The sequence below is a fragment of the Armigeres subalbatus genome, chromosome 1, assembly GCF_024139115.2.
Source record: "Armigeres subalbatus isolate Guangzhou_Male chromosome 1, GZ_Asu_2, whole genome shotgun sequence".
Lineage (NCBI taxonomy): Eukaryota > Metazoa > Arthropoda > Insecta > Diptera > Culicidae > Armigeres > Armigeres subalbatus.
The window spans coordinates 72,064,451-72,088,984 of record NC_085139.1 but is presented as its reverse complement, the minus strand read 5'-3'; the positions used below and the strand labels follow the sequence as shown (position 1 = coordinate 72,088,984).

Genomic DNA, 24,534 nt, shown 5'->3' with positions numbered 1-24,534 from the left:
AAAATGGAAATCATATATTCTTACGACCCATTGCATTTCATACTCTTTGCAACGATTATGCCAAATGGTCATTATGCCAAACGGCTTTATGCCAAATGGCATTATGCCATATGGGCTTCCCCCAATATGAACAACGAGTATAATGGATTATATGCTCCTTCGTATTATATGTGACCCCTAACAAACATATCAAATGGGCTCCATTTCGGGCAAATGCGTGCTTTAAAATAAGGCAGCATGTCGTTTTGCCTTATTCCGGGCAAATGCGTACTTCAATATAAGTATTTTTGCATAGAAATATAGTATCTAGTATTTTTAATTTATAGAAATGACAGCGAAAAACATAGTTTCTTAGACTGATACCTTTTTCTGGGGAACAGGTCATTCTGGGTTTTTGGTTTCTGGGGAATGGATCATTCGGGGTTTTTTTTTCTGGGGAATGGATCATTCTGGGGATTTCTTTTCGGGGAAATGGTGCATTCTGGGGAATATCATTCTGGAGAATTGGTCGTTCTGGGAAATGGAATTCTGGGAAATACCATTCTGGGGAACTGATTCTGGGGATTGGTATTCTGGGCATTGACATACAACCGTTTTAACCCTAGCCCAGCAGGGTAAATTGGCACAACTTGCCAAGGAGGCACGCCGCATGAAGCTTGAGATCCAGGGACTGAGTGAAGATCGTTAGCCAAACTTTGGAGAACACAGAACGCCGTCTGGACAAATTCTGATATACCGTGATGTGCCCTAATAGATCAGTGCCTGCAATAGCTATCTAATCCGATGTGTGAAATGATGCTAAAATGTGCGATGTGTAAAATGATGCTAAACTTAAGATAAAACTACAGCAGCTTTTTCGATAATGTATATAATATTGAAAATGTCTTGAATAAAACACATATTTGAAGATGTCCTATGTAAGAGATAGCGGAATTTAAGACTTTCTTTCATGACGCCTCGAAAATTTAAACTTTTTTTATACACCAGCTGAACATTGCTTATACAATGCCTTTTTTCTTTAAATATGGTACATATTTCACAAGCAAACCATATTTTAGGAGTTATGACTTGTGTCAACTAAAATGCATGAAGTAAAATCTAAGCAAAGCTCCAGGGTCGAAATATAGGCACATACCATTTCGATTAAAGAATGGGTCACTCACGGCTGTCTGATACCGTTATCTGCATATTTTGAACAATGGATGCATGCTTCTATTGGTTAATTGATTATATTTCATCAAACCAATAACGATATTCAATTCCAAACATGAGCGAAGTTAGGAACACTTTTACGCGAATATAGGAACTATCCTATTTTCTTGCGCGAAATAAGGAGCATACAACGGTCTCGGATTCATACTCTATTTTTTTTTAAATAGCAGCAAAATTTGCAAGTAACATTTTTTTGAGAACCTAGAATCCTTCTACTATGTGATGCAGTAGCAAATGTTTCCAAATGGCCACTACATGTTTTTTAATGAACGTTTTAACTTTGTCAGATCTTAAGTGCGCGAAATTAGGGTACTTCACGGTACTCTGGTTTACGAGGTGAACACGCTCTCCGGCATCGCGGAGTTGGCTTCCTTCTATGTACTGTGCTCAGGCACACTCTGCGCTTACACGCAGAAAAAAATATTTTAAAACCAACAATATCATCATAAATTCAACAAGAATCTCACATTGTTTTGGCGGTAATAAGAATTATTGTTGTTTCAACAATCTAGTATTATTGTTTTAACAAAAGCTTTGAAAGCTGAAGTGGGAACCTATAAGTCACATTCCAGCGTAACGCGACACCATGAGGAGCCGACTTTCAGCCAGAAATTAGGTCTGCATTCGAAAATCAGCTTCGGGGACATATGATTAAACAGGTGTAAAATTATCCCCACTAAATTTCCTTTCTGATAGAATCTTCATTTTGAGATTTTTCGCTTTGAATATGATAAATATAACACGCTGCATTTCGTAACGCGACACCGCTGAATTGCACTTTTTCGCATTTTAAAATGCAAGTGCGTTTTTTAGCTCTGGTATACGGTTTGGAGTCTCGATTAATTCTGAGCATTTCTCGTATGCATCAACAGAAATGAGGCTGTGAATTAAAATCGCGGGAAAAACGGAAATTATAATGAAAATAACTGAATTGATATGAACACCGCCGCGTTACGCTGATCGACAAACAGTGTTCTGCAAATGGTGTCGCGTTACGCAAACGTGTTTAGCGTTGCTAGAATACGTATTTTCACCCAATTTAGATGCGACATGTTGTATCGTCACAAAATATTATCACATTGTCTATTGTTAAATGTAGTTCGAGTTGGTGGTCACGATCTACATTTCACGATTTGAGGGACAAATTTAAAACTTAACCAACTCCATTCAATACCACATATCTCCATTCATACCACATATCTAGTTTTAGAAACGAAAGAAATGGTAATGATGGTAATGGGTTTTCCTATTTTTATATGGGTGTGACAACCAAGTATGATCCGGATCGGTTTTTAAGCACGTGGTTAGATGATTGATCCCTTTAGAAGTGAGTTTTTTTACACTGTAAAGTTCTATAAGGTACACTGGGGGAAGTGGAAAAGGAAAAATCGATAGTTCATGTTCAACTCATTGTAAAAGCAGTTTAAATGATCTACCGTGCACGCACCCAACTTTGCGCATTTTGCGTTTATTATTTTAATAGAATGCGTTTAAATTGAATTTCGAAATATAATTATTACTTGTCAGCACAATATACATGTTATCATAACAGTGCATGCATTTTTTCGCTGTTAAATGACATATTTTTCATTTTAATAGTCGAAACTTGTACTGAAAACAGTGAAAATGACCAAAATGGCGTGTTCTTAGCACAAATGACAAGTGACGGTTTACCCGAAAAACTGTATTTTTTGAAAATTTTTACATTCGCTGACAACTGATTACACATGGACACAATAATTATAATATTGTAGAAGCCATATCATGAGAATTTGGTTAGTTATTTACATTTTTCTTTAAAATATATGATGCGCAATGTTAGGGACAATTTTTCAATACAGTGTACCTAATTTTGCGCACAACTCGTATTTCTTCGATATTTTCAACATTTATATTCCGTGTATAGTAGAAAATCGAAAATTTGTTTTCAATAAAATGAAATATCTGCAGTTATCAGACGTCGCAACTCATTTCTGATTAGTGCGCATGATAGTACATCCATGCGTGCATGATGCGCACTACTAATGAAATATTTCAAATTGTCGCGACTCGCCGCGCAGCGCGAGTGCTCAATCGCGCGGTCCGGTTTGGTGGCGGCCCGACAATAATATACCTCGTCGGAATAGGGTTTACGCAAAGAAGTACTTTTGTTAGCTGTGGCCAATGTACATAGATGAGGCTGTACATACACCAACAGACGTGAAAACATACTAAGTATGTCGAATCATAAGAAAATAATGCCGGGCATCCTCTTATTATCAAATCAAGACAAAATTTTCAAAACGACTTATCTGCTTTTGTAAACAAAGATTCAATCGACGATTTGACGAATCTGATAGCTCTCCCACGCAAACCAACACCATCAATAGGTAGGTGAAGGATTTCGCTACCTGTTGATGGTGTTGGTTTGCGTGGGAGAGCTATCAGATTCGTCAAATCGTCGATTGAATCTTTGTTTACAAAAGCAGATAAGTCGTTTTGAAAATTTTGTCTTGGAATATGCTCAAATATGCCTACAAATGGGATGAGCATAAATTGTAATAGTAGTATTAAATATAATTTGGATGAAAAATTGTATGATAGACGCTTGCTTCGTGTTAGAAATTTTCCAAGTTATGTGCGCAAAGTTAGGCATATAACACAGACAAACAGACGTAACACTAGAGAAATTATCATCGACCATGGCTTCAACGATCATTTTGAAATTGAATGATTGCGTTTTTCACAACTAGAGGCGCTTGCGTCGTTATTCTTCGAGTTTGACATTTCACTCCAGCGCCTTCTAGTGACAATGTCGTACGAAACATTGTTTCGTATAACATGCTCGCTAGATGGTGTCAGAGGAGTTGGACGATGGATTTTTGAGCAAAATGTTCAAGCTGTTACGTCTGTTTGTCTGTGCATATAATATGGGGTCTGCTTTGAAGGTCAATTTACTATTTATTTTAAATTTTTGTACCAAATTTAGTTCTCAAACAATAATATAATAATAATATTACAGCATGGATACTATTTCAGGCAGATAGCTTCTTTCTGTAAGTTGTACGAGTTGATTCAATTTTGTATTTCCTTAACTGCGCAAAGTATGGTGCGTACACGGTAAATGTATTCAATCATTATGGGCTCTCAAAAACAGTCCATTTTGCACCAACTGTGCGGTAATTCATACCATTTTAGTTGCTTGAAATTTATAGAAATAGATTTGAAATTTAGGAGTTATTTTTCCACTTAACCCAGTGAAATGGGGTAAGTGGAAAACCCAAGTTATCTTGACCTTCAATTGTGATCAGTAGTGATATCACCGACAAACCGACGGGCCTCTCTGATTCCAAAATTGGCAAAAAAAATTACAATCGTTTTACTCCGAGTGTAGTAACTTGTTCTGTCATTACTGACATTCAAAGCCGTAGCGTGGTCTCTCAGCGCCCTTGGCGAAACCGTTATTGGGCGCCCCTTAAGGTGCCGTCAGACGTTGCAAGCAAATCACTCGCAACGAGCATTTTGCTCGCAGAAAGTGACAACTGTCAAAATTTTGCCTGTCTGACTACACTGAAAGTGATTGCATGCAAACAAATGACAACTCGTAAGCAAACGCTCGCTTGCAATGTGTGACTGCTAAGCGTTAAAAAATTTCAACTCGCAGAAACGAAATTGCGCTTGCTAGTGCAGCACTAGCAAATTTTTCGCTCGCAAAAGTGAAAACGTTTTCAGGTGGCAGTGTTGCACTCCAAAAATATTAATGAAATTAGATTTTGTGGCCGAAAAATAAGTTTTTCGTTTTTGTTTATATTTGCATGAGAGTAAATCTGTCATTTGCCTAAAGTAAAAAACTGCTACGTGTGACTGCAATTGCGAGTGCTCTCAGAAATCATTCGCTCGCACGAGTGATTTGCTTGCAACGTCTGACGGAGCCTTTACTTTCGTGCAAAACAAATAGCATGATAAGAGCTGGGATATTTTCAAAATTAACCTTTTTTTGCGTAGTGGATTCAATAAACGTTTGCTTTGAGAAATTCTTTAAGCCTCTATAACCTGCATATCTTCCAATAGGTGTAAGGAGTATTATTGCGCTTTTTGCACTTTACAAGAGTATTGCGAGATTTTTTTTTCTCACAGTCACCTTTTTCTCACACTCAATACACTCAAAAAAGTTTGATTTTCCGTGTATAATATTTGTGTGTGAGTGCTCAATCTGAAAACAAATATACGTCAAATCATGGCGGGAATCGATTTAGTGTACACGCTTACATGTGACTAACGAGTAATGGGTTATAATTGGGTAAATTTCAGTAACAAAAATCGATCAACCCGAAATGAGAGTGGGTGTGAGAAAAAGAAGCGGGCAAATCACAATCTACACATAACTCTTCAAATTGGTGAAATCGGCAATAAAAGTCCAGAATATTTCTCTTACTCAAATAAAAAAAAATAGATCCAGTAGTGAGTGCACACAAAAAAAAATCGTTGGTAAAACTAAAAGAATCGTTGGTAAAATTGAGAAAATGAGTTAGTGATTTTCAGTAGAAAGTATATGACTGTCAAATTTACTAACGCAAAAACTGTACATCGGCCAGAGCCCACTGTTTGTCAAAATAAAAGTTTTCTTGTCGAAATAAATGTGTTTTTTACTGTTGAATCAACAAAAACCTTTCAATGCAACAAGTTGTATTTACTTTCATTTTCAGTTATTATTGTTGAAATAAATACAATTTTCTACACTTTAATTGAATTATTTTGTAATTAACATTTTATTTTTATTTATTTTAAAATACAGCGTACATACTTTAGATCAAGCTTATTTATCCTTAATTTGAAACACATTTTTTTATGCTCATATTTCCCGCCTTCAATTTGAATCCTGTTGACATTCAGCCACCATGAATTGCCGATCTTTCCTGCCACCTATATTACAAACGTTTCCACAATTATTGTCCGCCTCACTCCATCTCATTGAGTTTTCGTCGCTATACGCTATCAGATGCACCAGCATTTATGTCCGAACTTCCACATTACTATAAGGTAAGACCATTCTGGAAGTTGCCTCCACCGCCGGTTCCGTAGTCATGTGAGAACGTCATCATTATAGTTGTGGGAATCGTACTATACTATATCGTATAAGTATCCTAAGCTCTTGAATGGTGTTTTCTGGATCAATCCGAGTGTCGTTCAGTGACGTAGGCCATATCGTCGACCTCCGACGATGACGGAGCACTGCTGTAGGAACGTCCATTTTTATGGTATTGTCTGGTGCTTTGTCTGACACTTCAGCGTGGCTCCGTACGTCAACCTAGAACTTGCCTTCAAGGGACTGGAGAAGTTCTTCCAGGTGCGGACGGAGACTATGCCAATAGAGGCGGCAGTGCTATGGTGTTATGGTTCAGAATCCTGCGTCAGTGGCTGTTGCAATTGTTGCCCCGATGCACAACGTTTTCGTCCACTTCTTGTAAAAAATCTGCAAATACGATACAAATACACTTTTTTAAATGTACATTTTTGCAGTTTTATTAACTAATTGTAAAACAAATTACCTCTATATAGATAAATATATCCAAGAATATATTGTCTGTTTCCTTGGTAACAAAACGCGCCGACCATTTTTTAGGCACTATCAAAATCGTCGCCAACATCTTCATTCTAAAATTATGTTAGTTTTATTAGAAAATAATGTCAATCTGCATTAAAAACAGGGCTCAATTTTGGGAAATAATTGTGATTATTGAGTATATAAAATTTTGTTCACAGTTGATTTGACAGATCTTATGGCCATTTCTGCTGGCGACGATTTTGGCGTCAATATGTTTTGCGACGATTTCAAATCGTCGCGGCCGATAAGGTGGGAAATTGATAATATCCGCCCTCGTTTTTACCTGTTGCGAAAAGAAAACCAGAAAAGCAAAACGTTTTTTCTTCCGCTGTCACTGACAGATAGTCGATGGCTGCCAGATGCATTATTTTTACGACCAGTGTTGCCGAAAGTGTGGAAGTTTGATGTTTGTTTTGATTTTTTTAAATTTTTGTTCTGAGAGATTGCACTGTCAAAATCAAAGTTTTAGACTGAAAAAAAACTTTCAAATTTATCAATTTACCATTTGATTGAAATGTTTTAGCTATTAAAAATACCAAATTTTCCAGGCTTTTGAAATGAGATTAGAAAAATGTTAGAATCCCAACTTTTTTTTTCTCTGTGTGTGTTACCGACAAAAAATCCAAATTTCATTGTTGTGAATTCACGCACTAGTGAATATACCTAGGCCAATAAAATCCATCTCTCACGTTCAAGTGCACAGAAAGAAAAACCATAAGTAAAATTAAAAAAACCATTGGTTAAAATAAAAAGTTGCATTGGTTCTTTTTCGTAGAGAGTTGCTTATGTTCAAAATAAAAGTACGCATACTTTTGCGATAACCATATCCTAAAAGCTGCATACCATTCTGAAATTAAAAGTTTAAACATTTCAAAACAAAATTGTACAACTGTCAAATTTAAAAGGTTTCACTGTGGAAAATATAGTGGGGTATTTTCAATCATGATTTACCCAAAAAGGAACTTCCCACACCCTACCTTTTTCACCTTTTCTTTTGAAATGAAATTAAGTCAGTACACAGAGAAAAAAAGTTGGGATTCCAACATTTTCTAATTTTATTTTAAGAGTATGGGAAATTTGGTATTTTTAAAACCTTAATCTTTGCAGTTAAATGCAAAATTGATAGATCTGACAGTTTTTGTTCAGTTTCATGTTCTGACTTTCACAGTGAAAATTGTCAGAATAAAAATTGTAAAATAATGAAACATACTTGAACATTTCTCATTTTTGGCAACTCTGGCAATAAAATAATGTAATTGGCAGCCCACCACTGTCAGTGACAGTTGTAAAAAAGTTTACAACTCGTTTCGAATGCCGTCACCGATCCCGCAAAACAAAAAAATCCAAGCGAGTTTCTGCCGTAAGATATAAAAATGAATTTTCATCGTTTTATTCATGTTCTTAACCACACATTTCCTTCAAATCCAGAACGATAGGGACCCTCATATGAAGAGGAAATCCACACACAACTTTAGCAGTGGCACCAGGTCAACAAAAAATATCGATTCGGCGAACGTGAAGACATCATGCTGCAGCACATTGAGCGGGTTTGTTATCACAAGATACCAGGGTGTTGATGAATTACGGCTTTATTATGACCGGGGAGTGCCGGATAACGCAGAGGCTGTAAAATTCAGCCACGAACGGAACACCGAGGGACACATGACCGGCCTCTTTCGAATTGGTGGGTTGCGCCGGGTTACGCTTTTTCTAACCCGGACAACAAGAGCATATATATGATAGTATGACGAGGAATCGGACCGAAATCTAAATTATAAAATCTGAAAACAAAAATAAAATGACAACAATAAATAAATGAAATAAGAAGAAATTGGAATGTGTAAAGTTTTATTTTAATATGCTACATTCAAATTGAGAGCGCTCATAAATTGTTGCTTTGAAAGCTTCACTGGTGAATTTCAATGCAAAATACATATTTAGTTTTGAGAGGAAAATGTCATTTTGAAAAGTCGGCACTTGTCAGAATTTATACAGAAGTAACATTTTTGCATTGGTAGATTTAACAGTCGTATACTTTCTACTGAAAATCACTAACTAATTTTCTTAATTTTACTAACGTTTCTTTGATTTTTACCAACGATTTTTTTTTGTGTGTATGAAGTTTATGAATTTTATTATTTTAAGTATTTCTTTATTAAATAGTGCAAGCTCGGCAAGCTCTCATTCGCCAAGGCGGCTGAAAAAAATATATGCATTCGTCGGGGTTCGCAGGGTAGTTGTTTATACAATGCACGATGATGTTTTCGTCGGACACAAATGGGTACCGGAACTACATATTATCTGTAAAAAATAGCAAAAACCTTCCATAAATGCTCTGATATCGAACAGCAAAAGCAGCGCCTAACTTCGGTCGCGGCCTTCGAAGCACCGGAGTTGGGCACTGTTTTTGATGGCTGGAATTAGCACACACGGGTTCTAATTCCGACTAGACACTTTTTTATTCTTGCTTTTAAAGTATGACTTACCTTCCGATTCCATGATTCCATGTCCCGGTCGCGAGCCCGGTCGTTTTTTTCGGCGTATTGTATTATGGCCTCGTCCTTGTCTGATGATCAAAGCAGTAAATTTACGCGGGAACGGGAGCATCTTTGGATACTGGCGGCGTTTCAGGAATATTTCTAAGAGCCTCAAATAACCGAATAATGCCAAAAGATATGCCTTCCTTTCATGCAGTTCTCACTTTCGAGACAATTTACTAGAATTTACACTTAACGAAGACGAATTAAATAATAAGCACAGCACCGACCACAGTTGAAAAAAAAAATCTGGTTTGTTGTTGTTTGCGATGCGTGGGAAAAAGGGGACAGTATTGTATTTATTTTATACATACCACACCGCGAAAAACACTGAGAATTTTTCATAAATTAATGGACAAAATATGTTAAAAAATATATATATATATATATTCTAATAAATATACATGCAAGTAAAATAAGCTTAGTTATTTTTTTCGACTTATTCCATATAGACGAATCCAAGTAAAAATAAGAAGAAGACACACGACGGTGTTAACTTTGACAGATCCTACAGCACAGCATAGGAAGATCATTTAAAATGCTTATAATAAATATTTAGAAGCTTATCTCAATTTTTTGTATATTTTCCAAAAATTGATCTATTATTTATACAGTTCGGAACTTTTTCCGTACCATACATCAATCAGATTTTAATTACATTTTATCTGGAATTTATTATAAGCATTTTAAAATGATCTTCCTATGCAGTGCAGTATACAGTGCTGTATCCTATAGGATCTGTCAAAGTTAACACCGTCATGTGTCTTCTTCTTATTTTTACTTGGATTCGTCTATATGTGTTTATTCCAACGTAAGAATAACATAAAAAATAACTCAAAATATTTGCTCGATAACCCAAATATGTACATATGTAGTAATTTTTTACCACTTGATAGCCCGTAATGCCGTTTTGGGATTTAATTATTTATTTTTCAAATCTCTCATTTTTACCAAAAGGTTTATCGTCATAGATTTGACAGTTCTACAATGTTTAGCGGGAAAGGAAGAACTTTTAAATTCATATTGAGAACAAGAGAAAATGAACTTTTAAATGAAGAAAATACTTTAACAAAAACCAATTTCATTTTTATTTTCAAAGGAACGAAGCACTTTTTAAGCGGAAAGTGCAAAACTTTCTATAGCACCATGTTTGTTTTCTGTGTGTGTGCCGGTCAGCGGTTGGATCACTATCGGACGTAGTCGCATTAAGAAGAACCCTACTTTGGAGTGGATCGAATGACCTTCGGAATCGCTATTAGGCCTTGGTCGGTGGTTTGAAAGAACATTTTTTTTATGTGCCCGACGTTTAGACCCATTGTGGCCTTTTTCAAGAGGTCTATCATCTATCGTAATTAATGGTAAACCACGTTCAATCAGTGGTGGAAAGGGTGCTTTAAGCTTGCTTTTTGTGAAATGTTGGAAAATTTTTTGGGTTGGGTTTGTTTGCTAAGGGGTCGTTCAATAGTTACGTAGGCACATATGGGGGAGGGGGGTTTGTCATTTTCTTATTCTTCATATAAACAATGGGAAAAATCGTACAAGGGGAGAGGGGGGTCCGAAAAACCAAGAAAAAATGCTTACGTAATTATTGAACGACTCCTAACATACAACAACTGTAACGTCGGGCAAGTAAAAAAAACATCGTTCTGATGCCTTAGACTTAGAAATCCAATTTCCGAGTAAAACTACTGGACCGTAAATGAAATTAGAGAGAATTGGTAGAAGGTAGGATTCTAATTGGATCAAGTCGGAAAAAACCAACTCCAGGCATCTTCGGATCAAGATATATAAATTCCTTAAGTGGGTCTATTGATGGTTTGGTAACATTGATTGACTTGATTAGGTCAATCTATTTCAACTTTGAGGTAGATCAATTACCATCATTACTGATATCCCCTGATGCAGATTCTTGAATTCAACATGTCTAGATAATTGCCTCGTTTAAAGCGTTACCAGATTATATAGCCCCAGAAGAAAAAAATTAAATTCAAAATACATTTGTCTGGTTCACAGGAATCGAAAATGTCATTGGGCCAAAATGGTCCGAATTTATCTCAAATTAAAACAAACTCCCTATCACTACTTCCGAGTATCTATTATTCGAAAACGGCTTAGATTTCTTAGACAAACGAACAATTATACACGTTTTTTACAGGTTACTCTGCATTTCGCCTTTGGCGTATTGAAGTCCTTATCTAGGGCTTCTTTCCCAGAAACTTATTCCATTCTTCTTTTCATTTGTATTTCCTATTCCTTTCATTGTTCATTTCCTTTTTAATCAGGTAAATGTTAAAAATAAGGGCCTTTCGGAAATTAGTCTAACGGTTGATTATGAAACACTTTAAACTGGAGAATATACCAAGGTTTTTAACACAGTTTGATTTTAGCAGTTTGAGACCCTCAGCATCAATAAAACAATGAGTTGACATCACCAAAAATCGCGTAGAGAAAACCTTGATAACATTTTACATCATTTCCCATAGGACAATTCTGGATTTCGGCGCCCCCCTGAAGTCTGGCGCCCTTGGCGGGGGCCAGCCTGGCCAACCACTGCTGACATTAACGTTCTTTTGATAGAAAAAAGTCAAGAAAAAGAAAAAACAAAATGCACGCAATCCACCAGCTGGTCGACGTAAACATTATATGAACGTTTCAAACAATCTACACAGCGATGAAGATAAAAATAACCAAGTAATAAAAAATCTTTTTCGATGCTTAAATCGACATTTAAGTCTTTACGATCATTGCACACATTTTTGAAAATCGAATGTTTTTCATTTGGCTAACGAATCCTATAATAAAACTCTTGATTTTTATAATATCGAATATTGATTATTATGTGGATGCTGATGAAATAAATTAAAGAGTGCATGACCAAATTTGCCCGCACATTTGTGAGAGCTGTTGTGTAAACCATCGCACAGATGGAGTTAGGTTATGAAAGGAGAGTAATTGCCAAGAAATTTGAAGAACTTTATATGGGAAGGCACGTCGGTTTGTCGGTGGTGATATATCATTAAAATCGAGACGGTAATTGCTCTTTTGTTGTATAACTTTTGTTGAATAATTTCGTTGGATTAAAGGAATAGGTCCTCAAGGAATTCTTGTAACAGCTAGAGGAGGGGTGGTTGTGCCTTCTCAAACACTAAGTGTACGTTAAATCTGTATGTTCGCCCCAAAGATGAACTTTTTTGAGGAAGAATGAGACTTACAGTGTTATAAACTCATCGACTCAGTTTAACGAATTGAGATGATGTCTGTGTGTGCGTGTTGGTATGTATGTGTGTGCACAATACACGTACAAAATTATCTCCTATTTGTCCTTAACCAATCTTATATATAAAAATGAAATGGTCTGTGTTCGTATCCGCATAACTCGAAAACGGCTGGATGGATTTTTTTCATTTCTTCAGCAGAAACATTCGTTATAGTTTCCGACGGGTTTATATGATATTTCCTCATCCGGAAATCATTAGTAAAGTTGATTAAATCGTGAAAAGCTAAAATGAAGATTTGTATGGGAAGTTCACTACGCGCATTTTCGCCTACTATGCAGGACAACGTCTGCCGGGTCGACTAGTTTATAATATAAATGTATGTGAATTATGGAATATATTCACCTACCGGTGCTATTTTTTTCTTTCTCATACATTTTTTTCATATGTAAAACATGTGAAAGCCATCAACACCGATAGGTGGATTAATCAGGCGTTTTCTTATGTATATTAGTCCAATCACCGCTGAAATCACAATGATAACAAAGAAGGAACATATTGAGATTCACAGTTATCGAAATAAACCATGGAGGGAAGGAAACATTTGCGTGATCAGAACATTATCCACTTCCCCCGCAGTGTTCGATATCAGGCCTTTCTTCCTACCGCCAGCAGCAGACAAGATCGGCATTGGATAAATCGAACGACAAGAAAGATGACCAACCTGAATATGAGCACCGGGTTGCACTCCCGCATAAATGAAAACCATTCGCAGATTGGTGGATATTATTCATATGAAATAAGTGATATTGTTACAATCCGTACCATTGTCCATTTATACTTTGACTTTATATATTTTTCGAACACATACTATACCCGAATATAAACAATCGATACTACAGCCGGTTAACATACAACTTGATGGTTCAGTACAATTTCTTGTTTTCTAAATTAGAACGAAATAAAGAAGTAAACCTCACTACAACATAACATCATTATTTCTGGTATGGTACTGCGTGATACAGTATGTTATATCATCTATAGCAAACAAAAAATCCTCGCGATGTCACACATACATCACCAAATTGTAACATCGGAAGATTAAACTACGATATGCATTAAACTTTGGCAATAAGTATGTGTCATCCTCGGTGTCATCTGCGTAAAATCACTTCCGAACAGTAGCCAAGACAGCAGTTAGAAAGAAATCCCGGCCAGCTTGCTCAACTCGATTTTAGTTTTCTATATCCAGTTCTGTTTCTTATGTTCCAGAAGAAAAAAACAGTAAGTAAATATAATATAGTGAGCATAACAAATCCTAACTGAATATAAAAGAATGAATCTATTATTTCTAGATCCTCCACGGACGAAATTTTTTTTTCATCAGATTGACCACAAAAGTGACCGACCAAAAGTGATTCGACCTCTGATAATGAGGTATGTATATTTTTTCTTCATTATTTTTTGTCTTCTTTGAAAAGACTATCAGCCCGCAGCTGACTCGTTTCTATTTTGTTTTTAATAAAATGAATCTTTACAGCTGAATTAACGCCATATTTTTGTTGCAGGAAAACACTACATTCTCAAGAGCATCTACCGCAGTCGGCTCTGAAAATCTACAATATTGCTGTTTGACACGGACTGATGAATTATAATGTTTACCAATTCCATCCGAACAAATTTAATCAATAAAAATATGTTATGAAATCATGTTTAGATTTGTGTTATTATTTTCATTTAATTTCTTCACCACTATTGCAAAAAATATGAAAAATAACAACATCAAAGAATATGGTACGAACCTGGGTATGGCTTTTTGCCTGTATGGTCATATTGTATCATTATTATATCCCTAATTGTATTCATCTGAGAATGAGGATTGTATCAGCACCACAACATATGCTGTATACCGAAAAATATGTACTGGAAAATAGCCATTTTTGAATGGTAATTATACTTAACCGCCTATTACCCAGATAGTACATTTGTCGAACACAATATATCATGTTGTTGAAACCATTTATGGTGATGCATGCTTATTGTTTCTACATATAACAACCAGAATAGTAATGACAACGTTATCTATCATCAAGAACAATATGAGCTACGATCAATATATAGTTCAGGATTATGCGGGCTCACAGTGGGTTAACTCGAATTGGAAATATTGGCTTTGAAACAGAGCTTCTCTGCATTACAACAAACGATGAACAGTGGTTGCCAACGGAGCGATAACATTGCCGCTATGCCGTTCACATCAACACCTGTGGAAAGCTTCGAACATGCCAGAAATTCGATGCACATTTCGAATGATCCCGCCTGACTGATGAGAGGATCAAGACTTCAAACTGGGCCAGCTGGTTCCAGTAAGTTCTGGCTATTTATTACAAAAGTAGCAAAACATGTTTCCATTGAAGTCATCCGTGAAATGGTTTGCAATTCTCTATGGTTGAACGATAAACTAGACGTTATTAAGCTGATACCGCGATGGAGCAACATTGAGAACCTGCAATACGTATCTTTCAAAATTGGCGTTTGTAGTATTAAAGAGCGATCGTAATAAATGTATTCTCAACAAAAGCTATTAATGTGTTATCTTCATTGAAAATCAAAATGAAAGATATAATTCATTTTATAATCCTATTATTCGAAGTCGTAAAAGCACCTTATAACCCTATTATGCAAAAGGCCTTTTGGAAAAAAAAAAATAGAAGAAAAAAAAGTGTGGAACTGTTTCTCCGTTTCTCCTCGATGTTTTCCCCTTCGCTGTTTCTGATTGGTCGGCTGACTTGAGCATTCAGCTATAAAAGCAATGACGTTCGCTTGGATTGTTGATTCATCAGTCAGACGTTGCAGACAGCAGAAGTCAGCCATAGCAGCAGTGAATTGGACCCGACGCGCTCGTCATCATTCGGACATCATCGGCAGCAGCGCTAGCAGAGTACCGACGCGGAAGGGGAGGAAAAGAGCTTGGGCATCCATCGGCGACATTCATTCGTTGTCACACTTTGACATCAGCGCATCAGCGGTGGTGAAAAACAACACCTACCCACTCGACGTTTGCCAGTGGTAGCAGTGCGGAAGATTAACATCTAACCAGAAATCGCAGCAGCATCGGAATCAAACGGCCCTTTTCAGGGCCAAAGTTACAGAGGAAGATTTAGCCATACAAACTACACTGTCTGGTTTCACTGAGGAGAGGAACATTCGGAGTCCGGTCGCAGTAACAAAAGCAACCGGCCCTTTATCAGGGCCACAGTTAATTGAAAGTTTTCCATTGTTACTGCTCTGTCCGGCGGCAACAGCAGCTATCTCAGATCCGATTTCGGATCGGAATCTTCAGCATCGGCACCGAATCATCGAATACTTGGGCGGATAACCAGTGTCATAATGACCCCCGGCTACGACAGCGTTAACTGGAATTATAGAGAAAAGGCACTAATGGAATCAACGTGGCCTGCGGGATTGCTGTTTCGAGAGTTCGTACATCATGAAACCAGTTACTGGGAGCCATGAGCTTATTAAACTTATCGTAATTATTTTTGTTTTTTTTTGTGCTCTTCTTATTGTTTAAATTATTGCTATGTTTGAAATGTTTGTGAAGAAAGTACAATTCAAAATGTTTTGTAATTAGTATTAAGAATCAAATCATTGGGGCCAAGTGAGCCTGTTGGTTTAAATAAACAAATAAACAAATCAGGGGTAAGTGTAAAATATTTACATTATTTGCTTTCATCGTACAAACCACTACAAACTGAATGTGATTAGTTTAATTGTATGGCCATTATAGCCACCTGTGGTGCAAAATCACTAGAAAAAGGAACAATTTATGCAAGTAAGAATTAATTTTATGAATGCAAAAATTAACTTCTCGCGAAATCTAAAATTACAGCTCCTGCGTAAACTGTGTTAGTGTATGTATAACACAGATTTTAACATAGTATTAGTGTGAACATTAAAGTATATTTTTGCACAATGTTATGGTGTGGTAAAAACTGTAAAGTCTGTACAATTGAAATTTTTCGAGTCGATTTTTACCATTACCCCCTTTTCCACTTCCCCCAGTGTACCTTATTGCCTTTTTTCTACGTTAACCATTTTGAAAGGTGATAATAGCCCAAGAAGCTCAGCAATAATGAAGAGGAATATTTCTGTCGTTTCTACTGGAACGTAGTATGTTTTCAACTTTTCATTTATATCCGAAAAGATTGATTTACGTCTCATGTCTCCACCAATGTTTATCACACGAACCCTGAGTGCACACATTTAAAATCTTTACGCTCTCATCATTATTTTATTTTTTCAGACTAAGGCCGAAGTGGCCTGTGCGGTATATAAGAGTCTTCTCCATTCGGCTCGGTCCATGGCTACACGTCGCCAGTCTACGGATGGTCAGCAAGTCATCTTCCACCTGATCAATCCACCTTGCCCACTGCGCACCTCGCCTTCTTGTGCCCGTCAGATCTTTGTCGAGAACCATTTTCACCGGGTTACTGTCCGACATTCTGGCTACGTGCCCGGCCCACCGCAGTCGTCCGATTTTCGCGGTGTGGACGATGGATGGTTCTCCCAACAGCTGATGCAACTTGTGGTTCATTCGCCTCCTCCACGTACCGTCCGCCATCTGCACACCACCATAGATGGTACGCAGCACTTTCCTCCAAGTGCGCGTTGGTCCTCCACAAGCATCGTCCAGATCTCGTGTCCGTAGAGGACTACCGGTCTAATGAGCGTTTTGTAGATTGTCAGTTTGGTACGGCGGCGAACTCTATTCGATCGGAGCATGTTGCGGAGTCCAAAGTACGTGCGATTTTCAGCCACTATGCGTCTCTGCTCCGCATCATTCTGGAGCAGGTCAACGAATTCCAAGAGTCCCTTTACTTAGTATTCATTGACTACGAAAAAGCTTTCGCCCGTCTCAATCACGAGAATATGTGGGGTGCCCTGAGACGCAAGGGGGTTCCTGAGAAGATCATCGGCCTCATCGAGGCACAATACGAGGCCTTTTCGTGTAGAGTGCTGCACAATGGGGTCTTGTCCGACCCTATCCGGGTCGTAGCTGGTGTGAGGCAAGGATGTATTCTATCACCGTTATTGTCCCTCATAGCAATCGACGAGATTCTGGTAGGTGCGATTGACCGTGAACCAAATTGCGGGCTGTTTTGGGAAGCCTATAACCATGGAGCACCCAAACGACTTCGAATTGGCTGATGACGTTGCACTCCTCACGCAACGGCGCTCTGATATGCAGAGTAAGCTCAACGACCTTGCCGAGCGCTCCTTCTCGGCAGGTTTAGTCATCAACGTCAACAAAACCAAATCGTTGGATGTAAACACGGTGACTCCTTTCAGTTTCACAGTAGCCAGGCAACCAGTGGAGAATGTTGAAAGCTTCCAATATCTTGGTAGCCAAATGGCGTCAGACGGCGGTACCAAGATCGACATAGGCGCACGGATCAAGCAAGCAAGGGCTGCCTTTGCGAGTTTAAGAAATATCTGGAAAACAGGCAGATAAGTGAACGCACCAAAATACGAATTTTCAACTCTAACGTGAAATCTGTGCTGTTATACGCTAGCGAAACATGGTGTGTATCAGTGGAGAACACTCAACGGCTGCAGGTGTTCATTAACAGATGCCTGCGGTATATAGGTGGCCTCACAACTGGATCTCAAACAACGAGCTCCATCGTCGTTATCATCAGAGGCCGATAGCAACAGAAATTCAGGATCGGAAGTGAGGCTGGGTCGGCCACACTCTACGTAGGGGCGGAAACGAAATCTGTAAACAAGCATTAGACTGGAACCCAGCGGGACATCGCAGCAGAGGCAGACCCAGAGGCTCATGGCGGCGAAGCCTCTATAAAGAATCTAGTCTGGCAACAGGATAAAGCGATAGCCGGGCAACGCTCAGGATGGATAGGGATGAATGACCGCCTGAGTTAATATCCCTCAAAAACAAACCAGAGAGAGAGCTCAGGATGGAGATCTTTCAAGTCGGCCCTTTACACCACCGGAGGTGTACAGGATCCATAAGTAAGTAAGTAAGTAAGTCAACTTCGTCCCATATACCCGACGTTGTTCTTCGCTGCGTCGTTAATGGCTGCCTAAACTATATTCCAGCAGTCCTCAAGAGGGGCCCCACCGGGTTAACCCCCTTCCCTGCAGTTGTACACTGGAATTTAGGACACTCTTAGCCGAAGCAATAGTGGATCGCTGATTATATTTGCCAAACGTTGGAGGTCGGAAGGCCCCGTCTCCCGACTCAAACGCAGGGATTCCAGTTTTTTTCATGTTGAACGAAATCCCCTGAGTATTCCCGGTTTTTCCAGAGAGTAGACACCCTGTTCTTTAATAACTTCAATAAAGAAAAATAATGATTGTGCCTGATTATTTGAATATATTTATTAATAAGTACTTAAACAAGTCAATTACAATATACTATTGATACTGCGATTTGATCAAACCGTACAATATTTTGATTTAGGTTTTTACTTTTTACGATTGGAACTATCGGAACCGTCCCATGCTATTATGAATGTACCTTATCACTGTACACTAGTTAAATTTCGGAAGAGACATGGAAATACCTACTTTAGATTGATAATTCACACATAAATCAATTCACAGAAATCGGTGAGATTTCATCTAATTTTTTTTAAAGATTTTCGTTGACTTTTATCAATTGAACATTGAAAAAATAGAGAAAACCTTTGAATGCTTCAGATGTTAAAAATTCGATGAGTTTCACAAAAACTGTTGAACCGACTTAGTGTAATGTCCTTGTATTCAATGCGGTATACTGTGATAAAAAAAAAATCCGTGGACTCCTATTATCAGAACAGGCTCTCAAAAATCTTCGAGAACTAGGATATAAACAACCGATCATAACCACTTGCTTAGCCGTGGTCGCATGAACCGGAACACTCCGTAGGCGCAAAGTCCCAGTGTACCGTATTTGAGCACGAATTTGGCAGCCTTGTGACTAAAACTGGCCGGCGGAATGGTGACAATAGATTCAATAGCAGAGCGTTCGACTTTACCCCAATGTTTTACAATTCCTGCAGCATGACCGATTCCTACCACCCCAACCACGTTCACCGGTCGCTGGGTACCATTGGGTAGTTCCTGCGGCAGCGCAGCCACTTGTAAGGAGTGACAAAGGTAGAGGTCTCGTTCCTCGACAAAAACTCTGCCAAACGCCGGAAATTCTCCGGCCATTTCGAGCATGATCTCCTCCAAAAGATCTTTCTGCTTGCATTGTTCCACCTCTTCTGCGCTAATATCGTCGTCCATGAGCAGCAACTTCGGAATCAGCTTCACTGTTTGCCAAAGGGATAATCCCCGCAGAGCGCGCTGCAACGTGATGTTGATCTGCCGGTCGCCCAGTTGAACCAGACAGTTTGGAATGCGTACGGCTTCGTCCACAGCTCGCCGAAACTCACCTCCGGGAGCCATTCCCAGTTTTTTGGTGATTTTGGCGCTCATGTTAAGAAGCAGAATGTAGAACAGCCCATTGATGGTGCCGTTTGATTTGACGATGCTCTGAATCTTTGCTAGATCGATGTCTTTTGCTTCTTCGAGAAGGGCCTTTTCGTCGTACTTAAGGATGTGAACCCGCGACGGACATAACTCGAGCATGACCACGTTTGGTTGAACGTTGCGCATCACCAGAGATACGTCGTTCTGAGAGTTTTCGCTGAAGTGAGCCGTGCCAACGAGGTAGACTTTACTACCGTACGGCGTGGTAAGCATCGTAACCGTATCCGGAAGATTTTTATCGAATTCCTCGATGCTGCTGTATATTTTGATGGCGTCCTAGAATCCATAGTATGTTATTTTTATAGAACGTACCGAACTGTATAAAAACCTTACCTTCTGACTCTGGCTATTTCCTGGTTCTGTCGGCTGGTCGTCATCCGCTGGCAGTAGTGACACATTATGCGTAGTATCCTTCGAATCCTTAGCAGTCAGACTATCATCTCCACCCCCAGTGCCACTCACCAGCGACGGCTTTGGAGCGGTTACGCTAGAAGTGCTTGTGATTCCATTCGTCACACTCGCCTCCTCGTCACTTAACAAAGCGGAAGCCTCATCCGAACTGGACATAAACGAAAGCGTCGAGCTACCCTGGGCGGATCCAACTCCACTCATGTCCAGACTAATCGTGCTCATTGTGCTGTCCAGTGTTTCGTTGTTTAACGATTTTGAGGGGCTTTTTTGCGGTTGTTCCGCCTCGTTCAGATTGTTATTCTTCAAACTATCCAGCAACAAGCGGGAAGATGTTCGTGGATCTTGACTCTTCCGCTGGTTAGGGTTCATCAACTCGTTCCACTCCTTTGAAATGTTCACATTCTCAATATCTAAAAAAATAACGTGTTCATTAAAATGCAAAGAATTCAAATTTTTTACAAACGAGACTAAATGTTTCTTTAATTTCAAATTAAAGAAGTTAAAAAATTGTAGATTAAACTTATTCAAGTTTTATTGGATAAAAAGGCGCATGACGCAAGAAAGTGTCAAAGTGTCTTTGGCGACTTTTCCTTTAATAAACAAAAGTGGCCCGCAGATTTCGTTTAATTCAGAAGGATAACCGATTCTTACAAAAGGCTCAATCTGGAAGACAAGTTTGTACTATTCTAATTATTCAAGCCTATTCTTGTTTAAGGACAACCGAAAGTGTTGTACCTATCCGTTTCGTTCTAACCTGAGATTTTCAGTCAACATCAGATGTACAAACATTGATAATAAGTGATATAATTCGAAGTCTGACCGGTACATCAGCTATTCTATCGCGCTCAAATTCGCAAAAAAAAAATAGTTGTAGTCGATTTTCAAAATGTTTGATCTGGAAACGAACAGTAGAACAAATCCTGACAAAGCCGACATTTTTTCTTATTAAAGGTATCAATTCTTGGTCTGTACTCGTAAACATTCTAAAAAACAAACTACAATACAGATTTAATAATAACCTTCCTTAACCTGATGTAAAGAAAAACTGACAGGATTACGTATGATTAATAAATAACAATAATTATTATGCCAAAAATCAATTGTGTATACCTGATTCAGTCAGCGAAAAATCTGAAAACTTTTCCGGACTAAGCGACGAGTTGATTGTATCGTCCAGAGCACTGTTGTATTCCGATGCAGAACTAATCGGTGAGGACATTTTCCAACCACTTTCTCTTTTTTTATTTTTCTGCTTGGCGATTGATGACTTCTTGCTTCAAATTTATGTAAAATCCTAAGGGAAAGAACAAATCGAAATGTTATTGCTATCGATTTCATCAGTTTATTCTAGAAGGCAAAACAATCCACGTAATCTGTTTGCTGATAGTTTATAGACCTTTGGACAACGAAACTCATAAGCGAGATATCTTTTCAAAATACTTACGATTCAAGGATGGTATTCCACTAACTAAAATTTGTGTAGATGTTAACAAATCCTAGAATCAAATTCGTCGAGAACTTGTGGCTAAATAGAAGATTAAAATGGACGAAAATAAAAACTTGTTCCGCTTTCACGACGCACAAAAACTTTTTTCTCCAGCAGCCACAAACGGTTTCGCTCCCTTTGCTCACCAACTGTCGTCTCGTCGTTGCGAGATTTGTAAACCAAAACAAAGATGAAAATGACAGAAGACACCTGTGCAAGCAATTTGAAATTCTCGAAAAAATGACATTCAATCTGGGCACAGAATGGTGAAAATAGGTGAAAATGGATGCACTCAGAACGAAATTTGGTTCGATAGCAAAATATGGTGCCCCCTCAAGTGTCAAAATGGTATGAAAGAAAATTTTGTACACCCCTACTCACAGGTGGGTGCATGCAGGGGTGTTAATAATACAATTACACCCTCTACACGGAAGAAATAAACTACCCAATTGAGGTCTCCAAGCAGATTTTACCAACACTATCACAGAGTGAATTTTTTTTAGCTGCACACTGAATCAAAATGAAAATTATCATTTTCACCTGATGTCTAGTTCAAATTTGCGATATTTTTCTTAGTGTTTCCACGCATTGTTTGTTGTTTTCTAACAGCAAACAAGAAAAATATGACAGTTCTAACAGCAAACAAAGGAAAATTTTGTAAACACAGCACCAACACTGATGGGGATGGAGAGGGCTATAGACGAATCCAAGTAAAAATAAGAAGAAGACACACGACGGTGTTAACTTTGATTTGACAGATCCTACAGCGCAGCATAGGAAGATCATTTTAAAATGCTTATAATAAATTCTAGACAAATTGTAATTAAAATCTGATTGATGTATGATACGGAAAAAGTTCCGAAGTTTATGATAGATACATTTTTGGAAAATATACAAAAAAAAATGAGATAAGCTTCCAAATAAGTACCTGAGAACTTTTTCCGTATCGTACATCAATCAGATTTTAATTACAATTTGTCTAAAATTTATTATAAGCATTTTAAAATGATCTTCCTATGCTGCGCTGTAGGATCTGTCAAAGTTAACACCGTCGTGTGTCTTCTTCTTATTTTTACTTGGATTCGTCTATAGACTTATGCAGGGGTTCATCGAATTCACTCACCCGATGGATTTTGACATTTGAGCGGGTCGTCTTCTCGAACAAAAGTTCATTTTGCGTTCATTATGCGACCCGCTCAAACGTCATAATTTCTTGGGGGAGTTCATTTTGCGTTAGTCTATTGAGATTCTCACCTTCTCACGTCCGAATGTGTGCGAGTGGCAAGGGCCTCATACGCCTGTCACTGGCGAACAAAGCTCGTGTACTCTGCATCGAAGCTTAGAACCGGTGTTAGGGCGCAATCGTTAATGCGAACATTTTTATATTCGGTTAGTTACTGCAAATAAATTCTTTTTCGAGTCCCTATAATCAAGCAGGTATCTCAAGCATACAACATCGTTATAATGCTGCATGATTGAGTGTTTAATTTTGTTAAAATATCGAAAACAAAAGTGTGCATAAAAATTGCCTCGCCATAACAAAAAGGTGGTAGAGAATGAATTATTGGCAGTGGCTGATTTTCTACCCGCCGCTGCCACATCCAGGCGCTATAGTATATGAGCAAAATAGCCAGCAAGAGTTAACCGTCAGAAAATTGTATGGCAAAAGACGTCTAACGTGGGTTTTCTCAAAATAAGGAACTTTTCATGAAAAAATATTTGGTACCGGTTATGAAGGATGGTGTCCGCTAATACGACTACCAAATATTTTTTCGATGAAGGTGCTCAATTTTGAGAAATCGAACCTTAGATGCCTTTCGCCATACTGATTTCAGAAAGTTAACTCCTAGTGTGCCGCTGTAAGCACGCTCAAAGCAGGCGATTAATAAGGTACCAGTCAAAACGATTAATGCAAGAGATGGCGTTTTTTCAATGGTAGTAAAATCGAAATTGCATCGCTATTAAACTACTAATCAGTGCAAACTAAGTGCAGGAGATAATCTTTTCACCTCATACTTCATTCCTTATCACTACTTTCTTCTAAAACACCACCATTTCCCATAAATTTGCAAAATACTTGATTTTCCCATACATTTTATCGATTTCCAACTACCATTCTTCCATGAGCTCATGGTGAAAATTGTGAAAATCTCAGAACATAGAGTAGCAGGCTTAACAACACAGATAGAAACGCCGGTATCGCCACTCAGTGACGAGTACCGTAAACATGGTGCACGGAAGGTTGTTGTCTACACTTTTTGCGGCTGCTGCACCCTGGAAGTAAATGTCATCGAAGTAAACAGTCGGTCCCTTATTAACACTGTTGTTTACAGTTTAGAACCAAATCCAGATGTCGCACATGTTGGGGTAGGGATTCAGTGCTCCGCCTTCTCCCCCTGGTTAGTGTCGATAAAAGGAAAACAAACACTCCTACACGGTAAAATATCAACACGCTCAATTTAACTGTTCCATCTATTGAATGATCAACTTTAAAATCACTATTATTGAAAATGATATTCCTTTGATTTTGAAGTGGTGTCACACCTTTCA

General features: G+C 38.3%; 1 protein-coding gene and 4 long non-coding RNA genes across 5 annotated transcripts; 2 read left to right on the top strand and 3 right to left on the bottom strand.

Annotated features, from left to right (window-relative positions):
• Positions 1–5,941: 5,941 nt before the first annotated feature.
• Positions 5,942–7,027, bottom strand: LOC134212056 (uncharacterized). Its single transcript, XR_009979189.1, has 2 exons — positions 6,741–7,027; positions 5,942–6,664 (listed from the first exon to the last, which is right to left on the bottom strand). It is a non-coding gene; the product is annotated as an uncharacterized LOC134212056 (long non-coding RNA).
• A 1,025-nt stretch (positions 7,028–8,052) lies between these two features.
• On the top strand, positions 8,053–8,627 carry LOC134212008 (uncharacterized). Its single transcript, XR_009979180.1, has 2 exons — positions 8,053–8,156; positions 8,225–8,627. It is a non-coding gene; the product is annotated as an uncharacterized LOC134212008 (long non-coding RNA).
• Positions 8,628–8,841: 214 nt separating this feature from the next.
• On the bottom strand, positions 8,842–9,625 carry LOC134211967 (uncharacterized). The gene is made up of 2 exons (XR_009979173.1): positions 9,283–9,625; positions 8,842–9,097 (listed from the first exon to the last, which is right to left on the bottom strand). It is a non-coding gene; the product is annotated as an uncharacterized LOC134211967 (long non-coding RNA).
• A 3,683-nt stretch (positions 9,626–13,308) lies between these two features.
• LOC134211922 (uncharacterized) lies at positions 13,309–14,617 on the top strand. The gene is made up of 3 exons (XR_009979159.1): positions 13,309–13,832; positions 13,904–13,985; positions 14,117–14,617. It is a non-coding gene; the product is annotated as an uncharacterized LOC134211922 (long non-coding RNA).
• Positions 14,618–18,925: 4,308 nt separating this feature from the next.
• LOC134227045 (traB domain-containing protein) lies at positions 18,926–22,203 on the bottom strand. Its single transcript, XM_062708254.1, has 4 exons — positions 21,943–22,203; positions 21,609–21,792; positions 20,421–20,908; positions 18,926–20,363 (listed from the first exon to the last, which is right to left on the bottom strand). The coding sequence occupies exons 2-4, from the start codon at positions 21,715–21,717 to the stop codon at positions 19,431–19,433; spliced, it is 1,530 nt and encodes a 509-aa protein (XP_062564238.1). The 5' UTR covers positions 21,718–21,792; positions 21,943–22,203; the 3' UTR covers positions 18,926–19,430.
• Between the last annotated feature and the right edge of the window lie 2,331 nt (positions 22,204–24,534).